This window comes from Haliaeetus leucocephalus, unplaced genomic scaffold (assembly GCF_000737465.1).
Source record: "Haliaeetus leucocephalus isolate CR32 unplaced genomic scaffold, Haliaeetus_leucocephalus-4.0 Scaffold819, whole genome shotgun sequence".
NCBI lineage: Eukaryota > Metazoa > Chordata > Aves > Accipitriformes > Accipitridae > Haliaeetus > Haliaeetus leucocephalus.
In genome coordinates, this window is record NW_010973255.1 from 483,500 (window position 1) to 503,991 (window position 20,492).

The 20,492-nt window shown below is 40.6% G+C and overlaps 1 protein-coding gene across 1 annotated transcript in view; it reads right to left on the bottom strand.

Moving 5' to 3' along the window:
- SYNJ2 (synaptojanin 2) overlaps positions 1–20,492 on the bottom strand; it is a 68,199-nt gene that overhangs the window by 13,029 nt on the left and 34,678 nt on the right. The window contains exons 7-18 of the mRNA XM_010581837.1: positions 19,093–19,189; positions 15,777–15,949; positions 15,287–15,368; positions 14,917–15,066; positions 14,656–14,821; positions 13,164–13,355; positions 10,956–11,037; positions 9,581–9,721; positions 6,529–6,721; positions 4,650–4,808; positions 4,272–4,428; positions 2,106–2,223 (exon numbers count right to left, since the gene is read on the bottom strand). Coding sequence (XP_010580139.1) covers positions 2,106–2,223; positions 4,272–4,428; positions 4,650–4,808; positions 6,529–6,721; positions 9,581–9,721; positions 10,956–11,037; positions 13,164–13,355; positions 14,656–14,821; positions 14,917–15,066; positions 15,287–15,368; positions 15,777–15,949; positions 19,093–19,189 — 1,710 coding nt within the window. The remainder of the gene's footprint in view (positions 1–2,105; positions 2,224–4,271; positions 4,429–4,649; positions 4,809–6,528; positions 6,722–9,580; positions 9,722–10,955; positions 11,038–13,163; positions 13,356–14,655; positions 14,822–14,916; positions 15,067–15,286; positions 15,369–15,776; positions 15,950–19,092; positions 19,190–20,492) is intronic.

A 20,492-nucleotide genomic window follows, 5' to 3' on the forward strand; every position in this document is an offset into this window, starting at 1 on the left:
ATAAAGATGCCTTCTTCCAAAAACTAAGGACAAAGTACTCTAAGTGTATAATGTGGTTATGTAGTAAACATATGTCAATCCATCACATTATAAGCAGTCAATGCTGCAAACTTGCTTCTTCAGCCATTTCTTACAAATGACCCCTCTGTGTGTTAGAACTAAATAAAATTGAGAAAGCTGTCTGAAAGAGTAAAGCTTGTCTCATCTCAGTGGATGCAATCCACATTCTCAGATTTCCACCTGCACATACACACAAAGCAGTAACTGGGATGGCTGCCTCCTACTTGCAATAGAGCAGGCTCTGGAATATGCATTAGCAGAACATATGAAAGCAACAACAGCAGAGCTAGAAAGGAATAGTAAAGGGAAAAATAAAAAAATACAGGAAGTGTTAACTATTTCTATATAAGCACAGTGAATCATAACGCATTTCCATATGTCACAAAGATATAGCTAAGCCCTTTTTCCAGCACAAACCTTGGGAAAGCAAACCTGCTGACTGTAGTTAAAAAGCAGTTTTTGCAGTCAAGTTTGGTGAAATAGAAAACCAATGTACAACAGCCATGTTTTGCAGATTGCATCCTCAGGGTCCTATATAACGAGTGCAGCAGTTCCACTGTGCTTTGTGGAATACAGCAATGTCAAAGCCTTGACACAGAGAAATTGATTGCAAGAGGCACATTTTTCCATTGCTGGAGGAATAAAGAACAGTCCTTGCATGCAAGAGCGCCATAAGAAGAACAGAGCCAGCTGCTGTGGGTCACTGAGTGTTGCTATCATAGAATCATAGAATCATTTAGGTTGGAAAAGACCTTCAAGATCATTGAGTCCAACCATTAACCATGAGGAACAATATTGTAGCATTTCCATAGGGTATGCAAGGGGTGAGATAAAGATTATTCCGAATACAAGGGAGCTTTTTAGGTGTATTTATTACAGAATTTGTTTCAGAGAAGTGAAGCAGTGACATGGTTAACAAAGAAAGTTCATTCCTTCCCTAAAGAGAAGTTAGTGATATGGACTAGTCAGAGGCACTGGTCTTTGTTTTTCCCTCCTTCTCCCATCTCCATTTCTAAGGGAAGCCCAGAAGCCCAACACTTCACTACTCTGGAGAGGTCACACCTGGCCCTGTGTACATGACTTACACCTCTTCAGGCCACACAGTTCCAACCTCCTCCTCTCCCACAGCAAGCTGAGTGGGAGTCCATCAGAGCAGCTTGTTTTGGTATCAGAGCTTTCCAAAACCAAGCAACAGAAAGCCCTCATTTTTTATATCCGTTTGTCGTGATTTAATCCCAGCCAGCAACTAAGCACCATGCAGCCACTCACTCACTTTCCCCCCACCCAGTGGGATGTGGGAGAGAATCAGGAGGGGAAAAAAAAAAAAAAAAAAAAGAAAAACTTGTGGGCTCAGATAAAGACAGTTTAATAGGACCAAAAGGAAGAAAATAATAATAAGGATGATCATCATCATAATAAAAGAATTGGAATATACAAAACAAGTGATGCACAATGCAACTGCTCACCACTCACGGACCAATGCCCAGTCAGTTCCTGAGCAGCAATCCCCCCAGTTTATATACTAGACATGACATCACATGGTATGGAATACCCCTTTGGCCAGTTTGGGTCAGCTGTCTTGGCTGTGTCCCCTTCCAAGTCCTTGTGCCCCTCTAGCCTTCTTGCTGGCTGGGCATATGAGAAGCTGAAAAATCCTGGACTTAGTCAAACGCTACTTAGCAACAACTGAAAACATCAGTGTCTTATCAGCATTATCCTCATACTAAAACCAAAACATAACACTATACCAGCTACTAGAAAGGAAATTAACTCCATCCCAGCCAAAACCAGGACACTGTTGCTGCAACTTGTCCAACCTTGCTGAGATCACAGTGTAGCAGAATCAGTACAGGACCATAGATACTTGCCACCCTGGTATAAAACCCACCATGAGGGGGAAAAAAACCCACAAATGGATACTGAACACAGAATAAGCATTTAATTCCTGTTACAGTCAGACTTGGTCCCTCACTCTGAAGGTGTAATTCAGTATGGCACATTCTAACCTAGCAGCCCTTTCTCTGATTATTTGCTTAGGACTTTACCTGTGGTCAGATGCTTGCAGCTCCGCTCTCCCATAGTACATTAAGGCTCCAGGGGTCCAGGTGTGCCTGACTTTAGTTTCAGCATTCAGATCACTGTCTAGAAGATTGATCTCTCCAGCTATGAAGCACAAAACATGATTTAAAACTTACTCAAAGCTAGTTTTACTAACAGTTAAAAGCTATTTTATTAGGATGCTCTTCACAGACCCTAGTAGTGGGAGGTGGGGTTTTTTTGTTCTTGTATATACCATTCAAAGAAGAGCTTGTGTCCTAAAAGATTTACAAGTTAGGGACTAGGGAAAAAAAAATACAGAAAGGACAGGGAGTGCAACAGAGACAGCTGATCACTAGAATAAGACACCTGCAAAAATGGTTAACCTAATGTCACCCAATCAATTACCTGTATAATCTGGGTTGACAGTCATATTAGTATTTTTCGTCCTGCTCCATTATTGAGCACAGAAATGGACACTGTGCTTGCAAAATACACTGCAAATCTGAACAATACACAGGGATTGGAGAAATAATACACAAGAGATGAGGGAAAGCAAAGCCATGCAAATCCGACTTCCAAATACTTCTTTTGCAATGCATTAAGGTGACAGAAAGTGCTCCAGACATTACGCTAGAGTGAGGTTTTATATTGCTGTCAATAACAGGGACATTTTTAGGTCACTGTTTGGGCTAATTGGTCTCTATCTCTTTTCTGTGGAGTTGAAAATGAGTTAATATGAATATGGCATTTCACCTAATCACTCACACTGGGGCTACACTTTCTTCTTAAAAGGCAAATAGTCCTCTAGCCTATAGCAGCAAAAAGAAGCAAGGCAAAAGAATTAGAGCCAAGAGGCAGAAGAGCCTTGCCACCAGCAGGAAAGGAGAGGAACTCTGGCAGCAAACTAATTAGAAAAGCTTTGCAGGGCTGGGAACGTAGGCGAACAGACAAGGGGTCAGTTATATACCCACATGAGCTAACAGTGGGAGGCCTACAAACTTTAAAGAAAGGAACCTGCTCCAGCTCTTGCAGACCAGCTAGATAGGTCCTATGTTCTGTGTGTGCTCCATCAACTAAAGTCCTCCTGGGGCAAGCCTTGCCATGCAAAATAAGGAATATGCATTGAAAATGCTGAATGGTTTTCTTTCTCCTAAAATGAAAACAGCCAGCCCAAGAGGACTGTTTTCACTTCCTTATTATGTCTTCTATCTTACACAGTTTTGCTTTCCCAGATTACATCTCTACCAATGGTTTAAGCTCCTCATTTTACTTTATTTTTCATTCCTTAAATAAGAGTGAATAACTCTTTATCACATTGACATGTACTCTGATTGCCCTAGTTTTGCTTTGTAGTTTTTACATTTAGTGTACTCATGGTATGACTTGGATTCCAAGAAGTAGTTCCCAGGCATGTGAAAAATCACATCTGCAGGCACAACCAAATTACTTCTCCAGTGATTACATTTTTAATATGAATTTGTTCAGATTTTATAAACATTGGGACATGGATGTACCTGCAGACTGAGAGAATGGTTATGAAAACTATTCCTGGACAGCAAAGAAATACTTATTATTTTGTTATTGTAACTTTTCAACAGCAAGTGAAAACAGCCTTTCTGTTGTGCTGACCACTCATGATCTCAAAGTACTTTAGAAGCACCAATTAATGAAATCTCCTCCAATTCCAGAAACTAACAGAAATAGTCCTAAGAATTACCAAGGCAGAAAAAATTACAGAAAAGTGCTTATACATCTACTGAGGACAACAGTTATAACAATCTAGCCATTACAATACGGGAACTTTATGTGGACTATCAATTCTGTTGGAAAGCAACAGAATAATTTCTAGATTGCTACAGCTGGGTTGTTTTCAGTTCCTCAGTGAGCTCCCAGCACCTTAAGCTGTAACATGAAGCCTTTGTTCACAAGCTCAAGAAGAAAGGGCTCGCTCTATCTCTGCAAGTTATTCCAGTGAAGCCAAAAGAACCTCTTCTTGAGCAAAGCCACTGCAATTTGACTAAGCCTATGGGACACATCTAAAGACAGCTCTCAGCCCACAACTCAACAACTCTCTTCCTCCTCACCATTCACTAGATTGAATCCCTGTATGTAGGTTCTGGATGAAATCTAAAACAACTTTCAGATAAAGAAGGAGGAAAGATCCTACGCACCTGTTTTTTCAAAAGGCAGTTTCTTTCTCCACCAAAGCACTCTATCAGTCCAAGCTGGAGTTCTGCACTTATCACTTGTATCATAAGCCTCTGAGCCAACATCATATTTGTATGTTGGTCCAAAATTAATAGTCCCTTCATGGAAGTCTTTAAAAATCTATGAAAAGAAATACCATCTCTTTGATTAAGTTAAACATGAGGTAGGTGCCACTGTGATGTATCAACTTCCTTGCAAACAAACAATATTCTGATTTTTAAATGAATTACTACATTCATGCACTATGAACAAGGGTCTGAAAATGCAACTTTTTCACTCTCTCAAGGAATTAGACCAAGCCATCATGCAGGTATTGAAGAAAATGAGACACACTGCCTTACTTTTCCACTGGATTTTTGCTGTTGCAATTGATCAAATTCCAAAAGTGTCTTCCAATCTTGACGTTTGAGAAAATAAAAGACTTCCTCATATGTTAGATCAATGCGATAGTTGAAGTCACCACACCAGAAGACATAGTCATGTGAGAACACACTCCGCCCCTAGTTTAGAGGTACAGAATACTGTTAATGTTAAATGACATTCACGAAACACCTTTTAAATGCACTGAAACATACAACTTAGTCTCTGAATTACTAAGTACTGGACATACTTGCCACATTCTATTTGTTAAAATCCATTTGTGCTAAAATGGAGTGGCTCCTTCACTTTCTTTTACAGCCTGCTGAGCTGAATTTTGGAAACAAGAGTGTCAGGCTCTGACCTCTGTTTCCTGAAGGTATGTCTAAGCTGGGACCCCAGCTTTATATTCGCAATTTGACTACCATGAATATTAAAAATATATGTTTGTTGCCCTACCACATTTCACACACATATATTTACATATTCGAAATATAACACAAAATGTGCTTCTGGTACCAAGGCACATTCGAGCAACAAAGGTCCTGAGTGAAAACAGCTCCAAATTTGATCTTATGTGTACAACATAGTTTTGTAAATGTATTGAAATGAAACATCAATGAAAATTCACTTCAGTTCTAAGTTTAACATCCTATCCTCTAACCAGTCTCTCCCCCTCCCCAGTTAAGCTATAAACCTCTAAAATCCAGAGACTCATGAAGGAAATGGTCGAGTGCTGCGGCTGTCACAGCACTAGAGGGCACTCTTTATATTCATTACACACACAAGGTACATTTAGCTATTGTAAGTGTGAAGGACATAAAATAGTTAATGAGGTATTAGAAGGAAAAACTACCATAAGCACAACTTTATGGCAATTTGGAACAGAAACTCTATGCAGGACGTTCAGACTGTCAGTATTAGTTCTTACATAAAACAACTGATTGATATGCTGCATGTGCCAAGCCTCTAAACCTTGCAAACAACAGGGAGTTAAAATTTTATGCTTTGCAACCTAAACACCATTTTTTGCTGACTAACCAGAATACACAAACTGGTCCATTCCCTCCCTAGCTTAGGACCTCCCCAGAGAGGTCTGCGAAAGAAAGCATTGTGGAAATTAAAGGAACCAACATTAAAGGAAACAAAGAAGCACTGCTACCACATCCCATGGGTTATCTGCTGGCCGGAGGAAACAAGTGTGGAATAAAACACTAGGGTGATTGATTTGACACCATTTAGGGGAAAAGTTATTCATACAGACCAATAGTGCCTACTTGCCACACTTTGAGAAAAGCCGGCAGTTCCTTGACAGTGACACATTCATGAGGACAAAATGAAGGGAACAAAGTACCATATTAGGGACCAAGAACTGATATATCGTACCTGAGCAGGAGTACTAAAGCACTGATATACTGAGCGGCACAAATGGTCTTTTAGGAACTCATACTAACTAGTGCCAGGAAAAGCTATCAATATCATGCTCTCCAGCTCTAACAGCAGTCACCTAGATCTCATCCATGAGGCCTTCCAGATTTGTCAGTTAAGTTGCAGCGTTCTGAAAGATCAACTTGAAAACTGTTCAAAGGTGAGGACTCCGAGTGCTGCAGCAACTGTATTTTTTGAAAGGTGCAGAACTTTTGTAAAGCAAGTGCTATGCTGGGTGGTATCTGGTCTCCTGTGAAACATGCTGCTTTTTTTTTTTTTTTATGTTTTCTTTACCGTTTTCTTTTATGCCTATTCTCCATGGCACTGAGATGAGTTCTTTGATGACCTGTCAAAGACAGCCTGAGACCAGCTTTCATAATGTAAATATACAGCCTTTATCGTCAATGTTTTTAACATACATACACCTACGCTTACCATTGGGAAGCTGAGTTTCTGTGTGATTTCTTTATAATCTTCATTCCTCTCTTTCACCTGAGTCTGCCCAGCAGTTAAGTGACTGCATATAAAGCAGAAACTGGTACTATAGAACTGAAAACGAATGCTCACTGCCCCTTTATTTCCAGCTTTTCCTCCCATTCCCGTCTTCACGGTGTCTATTGCTACATCCCTGTATTTAAAAAAAAAATTGGAAAGAGAAGAGAGTAAAGGGCTGCAGGGACAAACATTCAATTAACTTTAACTGCAACATGAAAGGAAAAGTCAGTTTACAACACCATGTCTTCTCCCATCCAGAAACCTTGCTGCTTTTAGACACCATCTTTTAGGCTGGGAAGTTTCTTGATGACGTTCGTGTACTTATGTTTCAAATTAAGTATGATATAATAGTATAGAAATAAAACTATTTGCAAGTATTTTCCTCCTCTTCTTGTCTTGCTGTATTGTTTGGAAGGGACATTATTTCTGAAATATTGGGAATTCCTACATAATATACTTTTCAAGTTTACCTCTACCATGATCTTTAAAATAGTGACAATAACTAATTTTACTGTTACATTTCCTTTTACTTTTGAACATATGGGAATCTGCTTTTCAGACATTTAACAATTTAATTAGTGTTACTACATAGTGAAACCCAACTTCACAGCTGATGCCGGATTTTTCAGTCAATTAAAGAGCAACAGATCATAACCCATAACTTGTTAAATCAGATGCAATAAAATTGGTAACTATTGGATACAACTATTTATACCCAACTCCTAAAATGAGTTCTGTACTGATGACAAATTGCTTAGGGCCTCCATGTTGTTAATTACACAGTATTTCAATGTCATGATTAGTATACACTTTACTACAGAAAGACGACTTGGCAAAGCAGACCACCTGCTTGCAGGATAATTTCTCCCAGATAGCCAGTCTACTCCGAGAATAAAGCACGCCTGTCTGATCAGATAAGTAAATGATGAGATCATTGTTGTAACCAACCCCAGCACCATGCACGTCCTTCCCACTGAGAAAATTTTATTTTCCAGATAGAAGTCAGGCAGATCTGGACTAGAATACTACTGGCTTTACGCACGGGGCAGGTGGAAAACCACTAAGTCTTATTGGAGTTACTGTCAAGCATTCATGATCTGTATGGTGCAAGATGTCACAGGCTCTCTTCCCCACCCACCCCCCTTCATTTTCTTCTCTCTTACCCCCACCACCTTTTGCATCTTTTTTCTCCCTCTTTATTTTCCTCTCTTTTCCTGACTGCAGAAAACCACCAGACAACACCCTCACGGAGGCAAAAGAGGACAATTAATGTTTTCTATGAAAAGATGGGTTTTAAGGACTCCAAAAGCAGTACGTGTTCAGCCTTTTCACTCTAAGGAGTTCTCACTTTTTGCTGCCTGCCTACCCAACTGCTGACTGATATTTATCTGATTTGCATTCATGGCAAAGGTGATGTTGAGATAACCCACTGTACATTCAAAAGCTTGTATTTCATCAATCCTTTCACTGCTGTATAATCTTCAGCTATTCTTTCATTTTATTTCTCTGTTCTCTAACTTCTGTCCTAACCTCTTCAATCTCTGTAAGCACAGGAGCTTTTTTTTGCTCTTCTAATAATTTTTGTTTTCCTTTTCTATACATAGGAAAAACTACATAAGCATACAGGTTAGGTTTGATTACACTTACATAACACATAGCAGCACATTAGCATTAAATGATGAAACTTGGTCACTAAAATCAAGCCCTTCCCTTTTCCTCTTGAGTTTCAAAGGGCTACATCAAATTCCTAGCAGTTTGACAGCTGCAACAGAGCCACTATGCTGTTCTCCTCCTGATTTCCATTTAAACCATGTACTTCCTGCTGGATTACTCACATTTCTTGTAAGCCAGGTGAAAAGTTAAAAACTGACAGAAACAATTCTCCTCTGGACTGCTTCATATGTAATTTTTTTAAATCATGTTGAAGAAATATTACTGGGAAGGTAGCAATGCAAGACCGTCAGGGTTACCTGGATTGCATTACTCTGCTTAGCCTACAGCACTTGATATTGCGCAAACTCTGCATGGATCTTCTCAGCAGATATGAGGTGAGAGGGAAGAAAGAGGCAGCTTTCAATATTTTAATCACAAAATGCAGTGGCCAATCAGCACCCTTAACATGGAGCAGAGGGCACTGTTTGGATCACTCTAGACTTTAAGTTCAGACAGATGCCCAAAGATAGTCTTGGCTAATTATTCATTTCCTACCATTTACACTTAGCCTGCATAATTCTTGCCCACAGCAAAGGCATTTTAATGCAGATATGCCTGTGGCTTGGTAATCTTCTAGGGGCAAGAGGAGTTTGGTCAGTCTCCAGGGACATTGGTGCTAGTAAACTGAGGACACACAGCTCTGCACCCTCCTGACTAGGCACATAGTTCTGGTTCTTGTGACATCTGGGAGACAAACACTTAATGGGCCCTTATAGCTCTCAATTCTATAAAATGTCAGGGGGCAAAACTAGCTCTCTTTCCCTCACCCTCCTTTCCACCTTTTCCACCATTCTTTTCAGGCCTAGAACCAGCCCTGTTTCCATATGGAAACACTAAGGAGAGGGTTAGAAAGTAAAACGTGCCCTTTGGGCAGAGGCAGGCACTTGCCTTCACTTGGTGCTCCAAACACTCTTGGACTTACTAGCTCAGGTCATTCCTTTTCCAGAAAGAGAACACCCAAACCAGGTGCTACACCCTGACAGCCCACCTGGAGCATGCCTGGCTTCTCAGCTGAACTGGAGGAAGATATTGGGGCTGCCTGGCCTTTGTGCTACCCAGAAGGATGGACTCCAGACTGCTGCCTCCTGGAAACGTGTCTCTCTCCCACACAGCGCAGAGACTGGAATCCAGGTTTGCATGATTCCCACCAAGCTGAAAAATCACTCCCACCCTCACTGGCCACACTCCAACAGCAGATGTTACTGAAGACACAGGTTGGGGTTTTTTTTCTTTGAGATTTTTTTTTAATTGTTGTTGGGTTGTTTTTGGGTTTTTTTACCTGATGAAGGGGACATGATATGGTCGTACAAAGATGAAAAGACAAACACCAACAAGCTGTGCTGATGTCAGCTGAATGTAGCGATGAGTCCTGGAAATAGCTTTCAGAAGCTGCTCTCCCCACATTTTCCTATTTGTTGTACTGGAACAAACATAAAATCATTTAATGGAATCAAAACAAACCACATACAGTCAATAAAATGAGCAGATTAACTGTGCCTTAGGCTTACAGACATCCCATTAGGCTGTAGAACTGGAAGTGCTGTAGGATGCATGGCAGAGACAGATAATACCTCCTCGTGAGCCAGCCCAGAGTTAGCAGGGTCAGTGAGTCCAGGCACAGCGCACAAATACAGTTACCCTGCTTCTGGATGTGAGAGGCATTTTGTCTACTATGCTTAGAAAGATCCATGCTCACGTGACATTTGACACCCCCATTCACTGGGGATAATTGGAAGCTGTTTGTAGTAATCATAACCATAAAAACAAAAATCCATGTCAATCTCATGACTTGTAAGATTTCTTGTGCTCAGAGTGAAGAGGAGATCTTCTCTGACTGGGAGATGACTGGCTACCCACAGCTGTTGGCTGTTCTTAGCTGAGAGTTTGTGCATGGGTGCATATACCTTTGCTTCTGCAGACCTAGCTTTTTCTTATCTCCAAAGTCAACTGATACATGCAGACATACCACCAGCCCAGCAGCCATGCTAAGCACTGCTGTAACTTGTCAGTCCCAAAACAGACAACTAACTGGTCAGCCTGATGAATCAGCATTGGAAACGTTATCTTCAGGGTTCCACCCCAATTCAGATTCAAAAGGACCAGTATACACCACAGCCTACTGTACATGCTGACATGCCAAGCTCAGGCTTTGGCTTTAGCTCCTTCTCTAGCCATAATTTTCACAAATACAATTAGCCACAGAGACATTTCGTTCATTTTAGAATCCCACATGAATGCCAATTATGTTTGTAGTCACTGAGCACATTTTTCCAACATCAGACAGGGGTTTAAGGACAAGCATTAAATCAATGACAACCATCAGAATTCTTCTCTGCCAACATAAAGACTTAAGAGACTTAGAAAACACAGTGTATTCTACTGTACAGAAGTTCACAGAGAAACAGCAATTTAACACCATCCCGGTGCCATTTGTTAATGGCAAACATATTTCCAGCTCTGATTACAAGGAACAGACTTGGAAGGAAGTATTCTACAAATCTGACCATAAAAAAGAACAATTCTGGAGGTTTTTGTTTGGCTGGTTCCTTTGAGGGAGAGAGTGCTCTTCTGGGCTTGGGGTTTTGTTTGTTTGTTTGTTTTGAGTTGTGGGTTGGGGGGCGGGGGGAGTGTTGGTTTTTTTCTTTTTTACCTACCTTGCATTCACAATATTCCCTGCACTTAATTCAACCATCTCTTCAAATCCCACTGCAAATATGTCAGGAGGGCAGTTATCATCTGTTGGCAAGAGGGAAAAGTGATATAAGAGTTACTATTTAATTTCTTCTAAAGACTTGTTTTCTAATTTCTGTCCAAGATCATTCCTGTAGTTTTGCCTTGTGTATCCCCTGCCAAGCTATACATATTCATAGCTCCTTTAATCTAATCTCACAAAACAACCCCTGCAGTTCCTCTGAAATTTTTTCTTGCTTTTCTCCCACCAGTTGGTCTCAGTCTCTCTTGCAGGAAGCAGTACAGAACAGAGCATTATATTGTAGCAACGTTAAGATGAGAAAATATTCAATGTTCTCTCTCCCTCACCCCACTCATCGCTAAAGCCACATCTCACTACCCACCATCTTTCAGCCACTTGTCATTTTACCCAACATGCTTTTCCTTTTCAACACCGATTCCTATGTAACTGAACTTACTGTCCAGACAGCAATATGTCACTTCCATCTCAATGCCTTTAGTAAATTTATCTAGCAGTTTAAGGAAGCCTTTGAAGTTTCTACTTATCTTCTTTCTTGTGAATCCTTTTTAGATCACCTGCACTTAAGGTTAGGTTAGGTCACTCTAGAGCACAGTGACTCTCCCTTCTCTGGCCCATGCCTGTGGATATCACCCTGGTAGAACAGCAAAAATCAAATACTCTCATATAATAGTGTGAAGCATATCTGTTGACCCATCAGGTCTGTCCATTGTCTAAGGGATTTCATTTTTTTTTAAACTGTCATACAGCCAAGGTAACAGTAACTTAATTCAACATGAAGACCTAAACAGTAGACAACCATAGGAACCTAAATCAGATCTGCCTCAGAAAATAAGAATGGAAAGAAAAGTAAAATATGCAGCAACTCTCTGTAGGCACAATAGTGAAACTAGCACATAACAGTTAGCCTCCTTAACATGACAGGCACTGTCACACGTGTATTTCCCATTAATGATTTTGGACATTTGTCTTTGAACACTTACCCATTTCTGTAGGCACTGCACTGACATTACCATAAACACTGACATTTGCACAGTCATACCCTAACTCTGCCCATTCACATAACTCAGCTCTCTTCCAGAAGCTGCTTAGATCTATCATGTTATGGTTGCCTGTACCATGTAGTCCTGCTCCTCCGGTTCTCTCAGGGGAAGGCCTGGCAAGGCTAGCACATGACAGGCTCTCAACAAATTTTAATATCATGGTCATAGTCATGTCCTAACACATCTAAACTTTCTGAAACAGACTGGACCAATCACCCATCTAAGCTGCTCAGAGTACAGTGATCTGCACCTAATCACATATCCATGCACTCAAGCACTAAGGGTTCAAACGAGACAAGTTGCGTAAGTAGCCAAGGATTTGAGGAACGAATTGCTGAGATTCAAGGTTAGGCACAGGACTATTCCCATGATGCCTGCAGGAAGCTAAATGTTCCACTGTAACAACGAAAGCCCAGGTTTTGCCATAGTTTTGCAACCACTCAATTTCTAAGTGAGAGAACATTCACTGTTCATTTGCCTTAATAAAATCTGTAAGTCAATTACAATACCTGGCCTTCTTCTGTAAATAAGAAATTCAGCAGCCAATTTAAGCAAGCTACAAGCACAAGAGCTTTATATACTGTGAAAAAAAAGGAAATTGCCTTCCACAAAATAAATATTTTTGTCTGAAGGCTTTGATAGTAACATTTCCAGTTAATGTCAGAGTCCAGATTGTACAGATATGTTTAGCTTCAGATAAAGACCAAGGAGACATTCTGAGGGCACCTAAGCATGTAGCTCCGGCTCACAATGAAGAACAAAGAACAGAGATATGAAAGAAAATGAAATATGGGATGCAGAATAGGCAGATACACCCCAGGATAGCGTGCAAGAGACCTCTGAATTCTGACCTTCTGGAGGTTCAAAACAGTCACATGGTATAGACTCCAGAGTTGCTCCGACTGTCAGGAGCCCTTCACACACCATTCCACTGCTGCAGGGAGGCAGCACAAGTCTACATGGAGCTGAATACACCCCTAAGAACTGACAGAAAACGCCCTCCAAGATGCACTACCTTTGAAAGGAACAGCTGATCAAATCTTGTGTACCAACTCACTGTCTCTAGAGATGCCAGCAAATATTGCTTACACGTTTTTATCATGTCTTACCCTGAAATTCAGAAACTCCAGAGAGCTTGGGAGAATCCAGCAGCCAGTCTGTCAGCTCGCTGGTACCGAGGATGTTGCTTCGGAACTGCTTCCCCCCATTCACATTCCAGGTCCCCGTGGCAACACGAACACGCTTGAAGCTTGTGAATTCAAACTGACGCTCTGACATGGCCTTCAAAATACTTGGAGTTACTGACGGAATTGGGGAGAGAGAAAGAGGGTGTGTAGAAGAAGAATGTGTTGTAACAGGACAGAAAGCATACAGACGGCAGTGACACAGTCACTGTGAAATAATGACATTACTCTAGCAGCAACAACACAAAAGCTAAGGAGTAACTCCAATGGCAATGGCAATGGCAATAACTACAAGATAACTAGGGTTGACGTTAGCAATTTCTCTTCCAGAAACCAGACACCCTTTGAAAGCCTGTGAAGGACTGGACATTCACTTTCAGCATACGTTTTCCTGCACTTCAAGTAATAAGCAAATAAATTCTTCTTCCTCCGTTAATCTTTTCAGTTTAGCCTACAGTGATCAAACATGTCAGAAGTTATGACTTAAATTGAAGCCCTAAGAAGTTTAGAGTGTGGAGGGAAAGGCAGAGAGCAGCACAGAGTCTCCCATCGATCCAAATCTAGCACTGTCATGGCTCTCTAGCCTGATCAGAACTCCTTATAGGAAACTGCTAAATTCACTTATTTTTAATGAGTGCAGGAAATCAGCAGTGTGCTTTATTTGTGTGAGCAACTGAGGTAACCTTAATCTTTAACTACCTGATTTGCATCGGTATTCAGGCACAGAGAAGCTATCTGTATTTTCCTTGTGGTCTGCATCAGGGAACAGCCCCAGGATTGAAATGGCGCTGAATGGTTCAAGTCTATCATATTAAAATCCAGTAGTTCTCTGGAGCAAACCTGATACTACTTGTGGGTGCAATTATCCTACATTCTGCACACAAGTATCTTCTCACAGAGAGCTAAGGTGGTTTACTCTACACAGGCGCAAACAAATGTGTATTTCTTGTGCATTATCAGGGCCCTGGAGTAAAGCAATGGGGAATGAACCAACGTAACAACATAAATGTGCCTTTAAGGATCCAAATGGCTAAAAGCATGTGCAAACTGCAGGCCAAAAATAAGGAGATAAAAAGTCTGACCTCAAGAGACTTCCTCAAGACAAACTTAGACAGGACCAGACTGTCCTAAAATCTTTCCCTCTGGTCCAACTCCTCTAAACTGTCAGAGGAGATCATCATCAAAGAACAGACAAACATACTCAGAAGTCCAAAACAAAATACGAGAAATAAGCACAGTGGAATTAAAACACCCTAAAGTGCTAAAGTTGTTGTTTAAAGTCACTTGAAAGCAGTGTTTTAAACAATAGATTTGTGCAAAAGTAGCTTATTTATTGATGTTTTCAAAAGGGTGCAATTGCTTCTATCTGACAACTAAACACCACAAAAGAAAAGCGAAGGATTTACACTGGCCTTACCCAGCAGTGCAGTGTGGTCCATGAGCATCTTGCCTTTGTCTGCATATTCCTCACTGTAGAAGTCACCCATGAGCAGCAACTTGATGGCTTCCTGCTTTACTGCATCAAAGAAATTTGACTGAATGGTGCGAGAGACAGAGCGGGCGCCATCCTTGAGTTTCCCAACCTACATCAGACAGGAATCAACAGTGCAAGTGACACTGAAGAGTAAATCAGACATCCCCTTCTTTAATTGTGAATAGTTTTGCCATTTTTCTTTACCTTGTGCTTCCCCTCAAGGGCACGACTGCCAGTAAATACTCTGCTCAGATTATGACCGTTGAGAGTCCACATCACTTTGTAGGATTCCACAAAGCGCTCAATTATAGATTTAGAGTTCAACCCAAGGCTCTCTAATTGAGCAAGCAGGATCTGGATTAGGTGCAGAAGGAGAAAAAACAACAACATTGTTCTTAAATGTGTTTTTGCTTTTTATCCTCAGTCTAAGTTTTCCAGCCGGCACCATTCTGTATCATAGAGCTGGCAAGACAGACTTGTATAACTGAGGCTTATGCCCTCTTTCCTATCTTTCCCATGGAACAGACAATGTACGCAATACAAGCACCCACAAAATGTCCTCTGACAAACTCACCTCCAGTGCAATGAAGGACTGTACGCTATTAGTACGATCCAGGCAGTCCAAACAATTCATTCGAAAAGTACCTGTCTGCAGACTTTGGTAACCAAACACAAGAGGAGGGGGGAAAAAAAGTATATTTTAAAATAACATCTAATCATGAGTTGATTGAACAAGATCATCAAATATTCAGCCTGAACATACCCAGCCACATTTTGATGGTGCAAGCACGTTGTGCACAATGTATTCCATTAACAGGTCCAATTACTTGACTATGTCTGCAACACTGTATTTAGCAAATCCATGCACTGGTAATTTTGCAGATTCCAAACAATGGAGATGCAATTAAGCCAAATAATCTATTTAGCACCAAGACTACACTATGTCTCAAAATTTTATTTCAAGATGGTCACTTATGCTCATGGTCCAAACACAGCAAGAAACCTGGGAAGGCCAGGACAGGTGGTGCCTGGCTATGCTGGGACAGAGGGGCAGGGACACTCACCATGGACTTACATTCTCGCCCTTTGTGAAGATTCCAAAGTCTTCCCAGTGCAATTTCAGCTGAGGCCTCAGCAAATTTTCCAGTTTCTCAGTTTTCCCACCTTTTGCAAATTGGTGGTAGTCAAAGTTTATCATGGGAGTGTCTGCTGCATGGGAAGAGGCCCATAGCAGTTTCTGTTTAGAGAATGAAGGAAAACAAATTCTGCTCAAGTCACAATGTAAGGATTGATACCAGCATGCTTTTATCATTACTAAACTTTGACTGTTTATCACATTTTTAATACTGAGAAGTTCATAGGGAATTTTGAAAGGCCAGACATGAAAAAAGCAACTGAACTTTCCTATTTGTTTTCTTTCCAGAAGTAAACTGGATTGTTAGACCCCAATTTTTCTGCGGGGTAACTCAAACTGTAACTGCAAAATATACATCAGAATTGCTTCTGTCTGCGCCTTGGGTAGTGGCAGCCCTGCAGCAGTGGGCTCCTACCTCTGTGAGTGAGGGTGTACAGCAACAGTGATGCTCTGGGCAGGCTCAGGACATGGACCCTGATGGGAAGGGTGTCCAGAGCTGATTAAGGTAGAAAAGCATAATAATGCATGGGTGTATTTTTTAACCATTCCTGAAGTGCCAAGACATGGGAAAACGTTGCCCTAAATTTAGGTAGAGGTTGCTTGGGGAGGAAGAAAGAAATGATGTCCCAGGAAACATACTATAAAATGTTTGTGGTAAACCACAAAAGTAAAAGAAGAGGCACAAATAGCCTCACTATTTCATCTCCAATTTCCATGACCTCACATGCATTTCCGTAATCACCACAAATTTTGTTACGGTATCTGGTAACAGATACGACATAATACATCCTGCTCTCCACGACAAAGCCAGAGAGAACTGTTATATTAACTCTATGGAAGTCTTTGCCTATTCCCTTCCCTCCTGCACATTCTTATCCCAAGAGATGGATGCTTTTCTCCACTTAGATTGTGACACAAACTGAACAAAACAATTCTGATATTACATTAAAAGTGTACATGCAGCGGTTACACCAGCATAATTGTATCAAGTAAGCCATTAAGCTGTCCCCGCAGAAACACATTTAAAGGCATTGCATGGTGTTTGGAGAGAGACGTGCAAAATATATTTCATTACAGTGTTACAAAAGCCAAAACACTTGGTATCCGCTTCTCTGTTGTTGACACCTCAACTTGCCTTTACAGCTGCTGGCACTAGTAATGCACTTGAGGATGACATTTACCCACTGCCTTGGTGTAAATCATTGTCAGAGTATTCATAACTCTGCACTACAGCATTGCTTCTACTGTAAACATAATTACATCGGTTATAGGGGATGCTTATGAGAGGAACAGCATTACTGGGAACAGTATTGATTTTTGGTCTGGTAACAGCTGATTCAGGTAACAGCTGAAGGCAAGTTGGTAATTTACAAGTTTTCATTTGTTCCTGTTGCATAAATGAATGGTAGCAGTGACATTCTGATCAGGGGAACCCAGCAGCAGTAATTACAAGAATATTTTGAACCAACTCTGACAAGAATTACTAAGATTGCAGCAAGAGTTGGGAGAAGAGAAAGGAATACAAGCAAAGGAAGATGGAGAAACAAAGAAATAAACTAATGACAGAAAAGGAGAAAAGTTTTCATTCCTAATCATTCCTCTATGAATTACTTTATTTTTAATTCAAGCCCTTTAAAATCATCAGTGTAAAAATTAAGTATATATTCTTTCCAAACATTCATTATTAAAACACAAAGGTAAAGTAAAGACCAAGAGGAGGTTGTTTTGAAAGGGTACAAAACTTCAGTTTCCAGTGCTGTCAGTCTGAATTCTTTCAGCTCACAGACTGCTTTCATAATTTATTTATTTTTAAACATCAATAAAGTTTAACAATTAAAACAGATCTTTATTTAAAATGAATGAATGAATGCAAGAGAAGTCACATTTGTATCCTCATAAGTTATTTGAGCAATTTGCAAGTGATCATCTCTTACCCCTAAATTTCAATGTTTTTGAAAAATAAACTGTAAAAACTATTTTAAAGATTGGGAAATCAAGAGATTAGAGAGGCTTAGCTGTGTCATGCAGAAATTCAGTAAGAAGCTGAAAACAGAAGCTAGGACCAGACTTCACTTCTGTACCTTCCTCATTGCCTTGCAAGCTTTAGTCATAATCACTTTCTTTGGCCATATTCTCTACAGGGGGAGACTTTCATTTTGTCACTTTCCACCAGGAAGGCTGATAGTCCTCCCCAGCTCTTTTGGAGGACAAAGAAATAGTCACACCGAAAAACTGCCAAAAAGCTCAAGACACATCTCGTCTTGAGTACATTATTCCAACAGAGAGGGAAACAAATCAGTAACAATTATTTAACTATAATTTTCATTTTGCTTAGTTTCACACAGTAAACATTTGAACTCAGAACTATTGCATCATCCTCTACCAATGATAAATACACAACACTTACTACAGGTGTATACTTAAACCATTCTTCATATTATTTTTAGGAAGATGTACTTCAAAGTATCTATGTTGGATTTCTAAAGCAACTGGCACTTAGGAGGCAGGCAGAATTCCACCAACCTTCAGCCAGATTCAGGCAGCTATGCACTGCTGCAAATCCCACTCAATGCCAGTCTGTGGCTTCAAGTACACATTAGTTTTAAAAATCTGGCCATTAGAATACTGCACTAGAACTCAGCAAAGCTTTAATTTTACAATGCCTGACATCCTGAAAGCACAATCCAGATGCTTTCAGGTATTAGTTGTGCCTAGGGACATTTAGGGGCCAGGCAAACCTCTCTCTTCATACACCAGACGGTCATCTGGTGCTCAGGCAGCCAATTCCCATCACCATCAGTGCAAGATAGCTATTTCTCATTACAATCAGAGCAAGACAGCTTGCTTATGCTCAGTGAGCCAGGGTCAGGGCCTGGCCCCCAAGCAGCTCTGGCAATCCTATGAGGCACCTGACTGCATAGGTGACTACACACTATGACAAAGTTGATCATGATTCATTTTTGCAAATGTGAACTTCTCTTAGAAGAATTAGAGCAATTTTTTTAAAAGTCTGGTTGAAAAGAATGCGCATAAATGCATGAAGAAATAAGCAGGAAGGCAGTGCTGGAAATTAAGCCATGAGACTATGAAGCACCATTCTCTCAGTAAGTAACATCTAGTAAAGAGATAATATCATTTCTTTAGATACACTGTTCATCACCTACTGGGCCAAAAGGGAAACAGAAGAACATGGAGGCTCAGGGGAAATCAGCAGTTAAAAAAAAAAAAAAAATTATTGCTTTTACCTTAAAAGCTCTGTTGAGCACCTCTTCCCCTCCTCTGCTTCCCAACAGGTTAACGATCACTTGTTTTCCATACTGCTCTTTCAGAAGCATCATATGCCTACAGCAAAAGTAACCATAATAGGTACTAAACAAAATCATGTTATGCTGCCTACTACGTTTTTCAAAATACAGAAGTGGAGATCACTGGTTGTTCCATCCAGCAGAAAGTTTCAGCCACAGCAGCTACAGAAATCTTCCTCAGTTTCCTTGCAATCAATTATTAAAGTACAAATGGTGAATGTATGCAATTAATGGACACAGTATTTTGTACTGAACTTAAAGAAAGCATCATCTTAGGAAACAGGCCCCAAATCTTTAATGTCACTGTTAGCTTTGATTTTGCCCTTTGTATGCTCCCACCTGTTGGCTGTCAGCCTAGGAACTACGTAGGGAAGACAAGAGAGGAAAACATATTACACTTGAACAGGAATTGCCCAGCATCTTGCAGGGCTGAGCCTACAAAGAGTCAGCAGCAGCAATAGGGCCTAGGACTCCAGCGCCAAGGCCAGAGGTGCACAAACACATGTCATAGGCGACAAGGTTCAAACATCTCTGAGCTACTATAACATCGAGACATTCACTCTCAACTTAATTAAATTAAGCAGGAAGGTTAGTAATCATAAGAACTGCCACACTAGATCAGACCAAAGGTCCTTTTAGCCAAGTGGCTTAGACCAGATTCTTCAAGAAAAACACAAAATAGGACAAGTATAAAGTGGTGCGGATTTTTTTTGCCATATATCCCCAGCCTCTCAAAGCCTGACATTTAGGGACTCTCAAGTCAAGAGCTTTTAGTCAGGTGCACAAGCACCCATTCTCCCATCAATAATTTTTTTTTTAAGTTGGCATGTGTGTGCTACAGGAGCTGTGCTGGTTCATCAAGAAACAATTAGGTCTTAAAGCCATCTTCTGTCACATACTAACAACACTGTAGCAGTACTTAAGAGGAAGCTGGACAGAAACTGACAAGAAAAATAAAATAAACACACAAATGAAAAGCTATTACATGCTGCAAAGCTACATGCAACAGCAAAGTGTCAGAAAAAGAACAAGCACACATCTTCTGGCATGCACCTTTAAATCCTATAACCAGAAATAAGCCACACAGAAAACCGTGGAAGGAGGGAAAAGAAAGAAGAAGTTATTAGCATGGAATTCAAGAAACATGGCTAAATATATTTTCTGGTGCTATTTATGTTCCTGTTTCTGCAACTAGTTCTCTGTACACCAACTCTTCCCATACATTTGCGCCCCTCTGATCCCAGCATCAAGATCCTACTTCTCCGCCAGTGTTGCTTCCTTCCAACAAAACTGCTGAAGCTCAGGTCACCTGCTTGAGTACTGTGTGCAGAGCTCCCAGA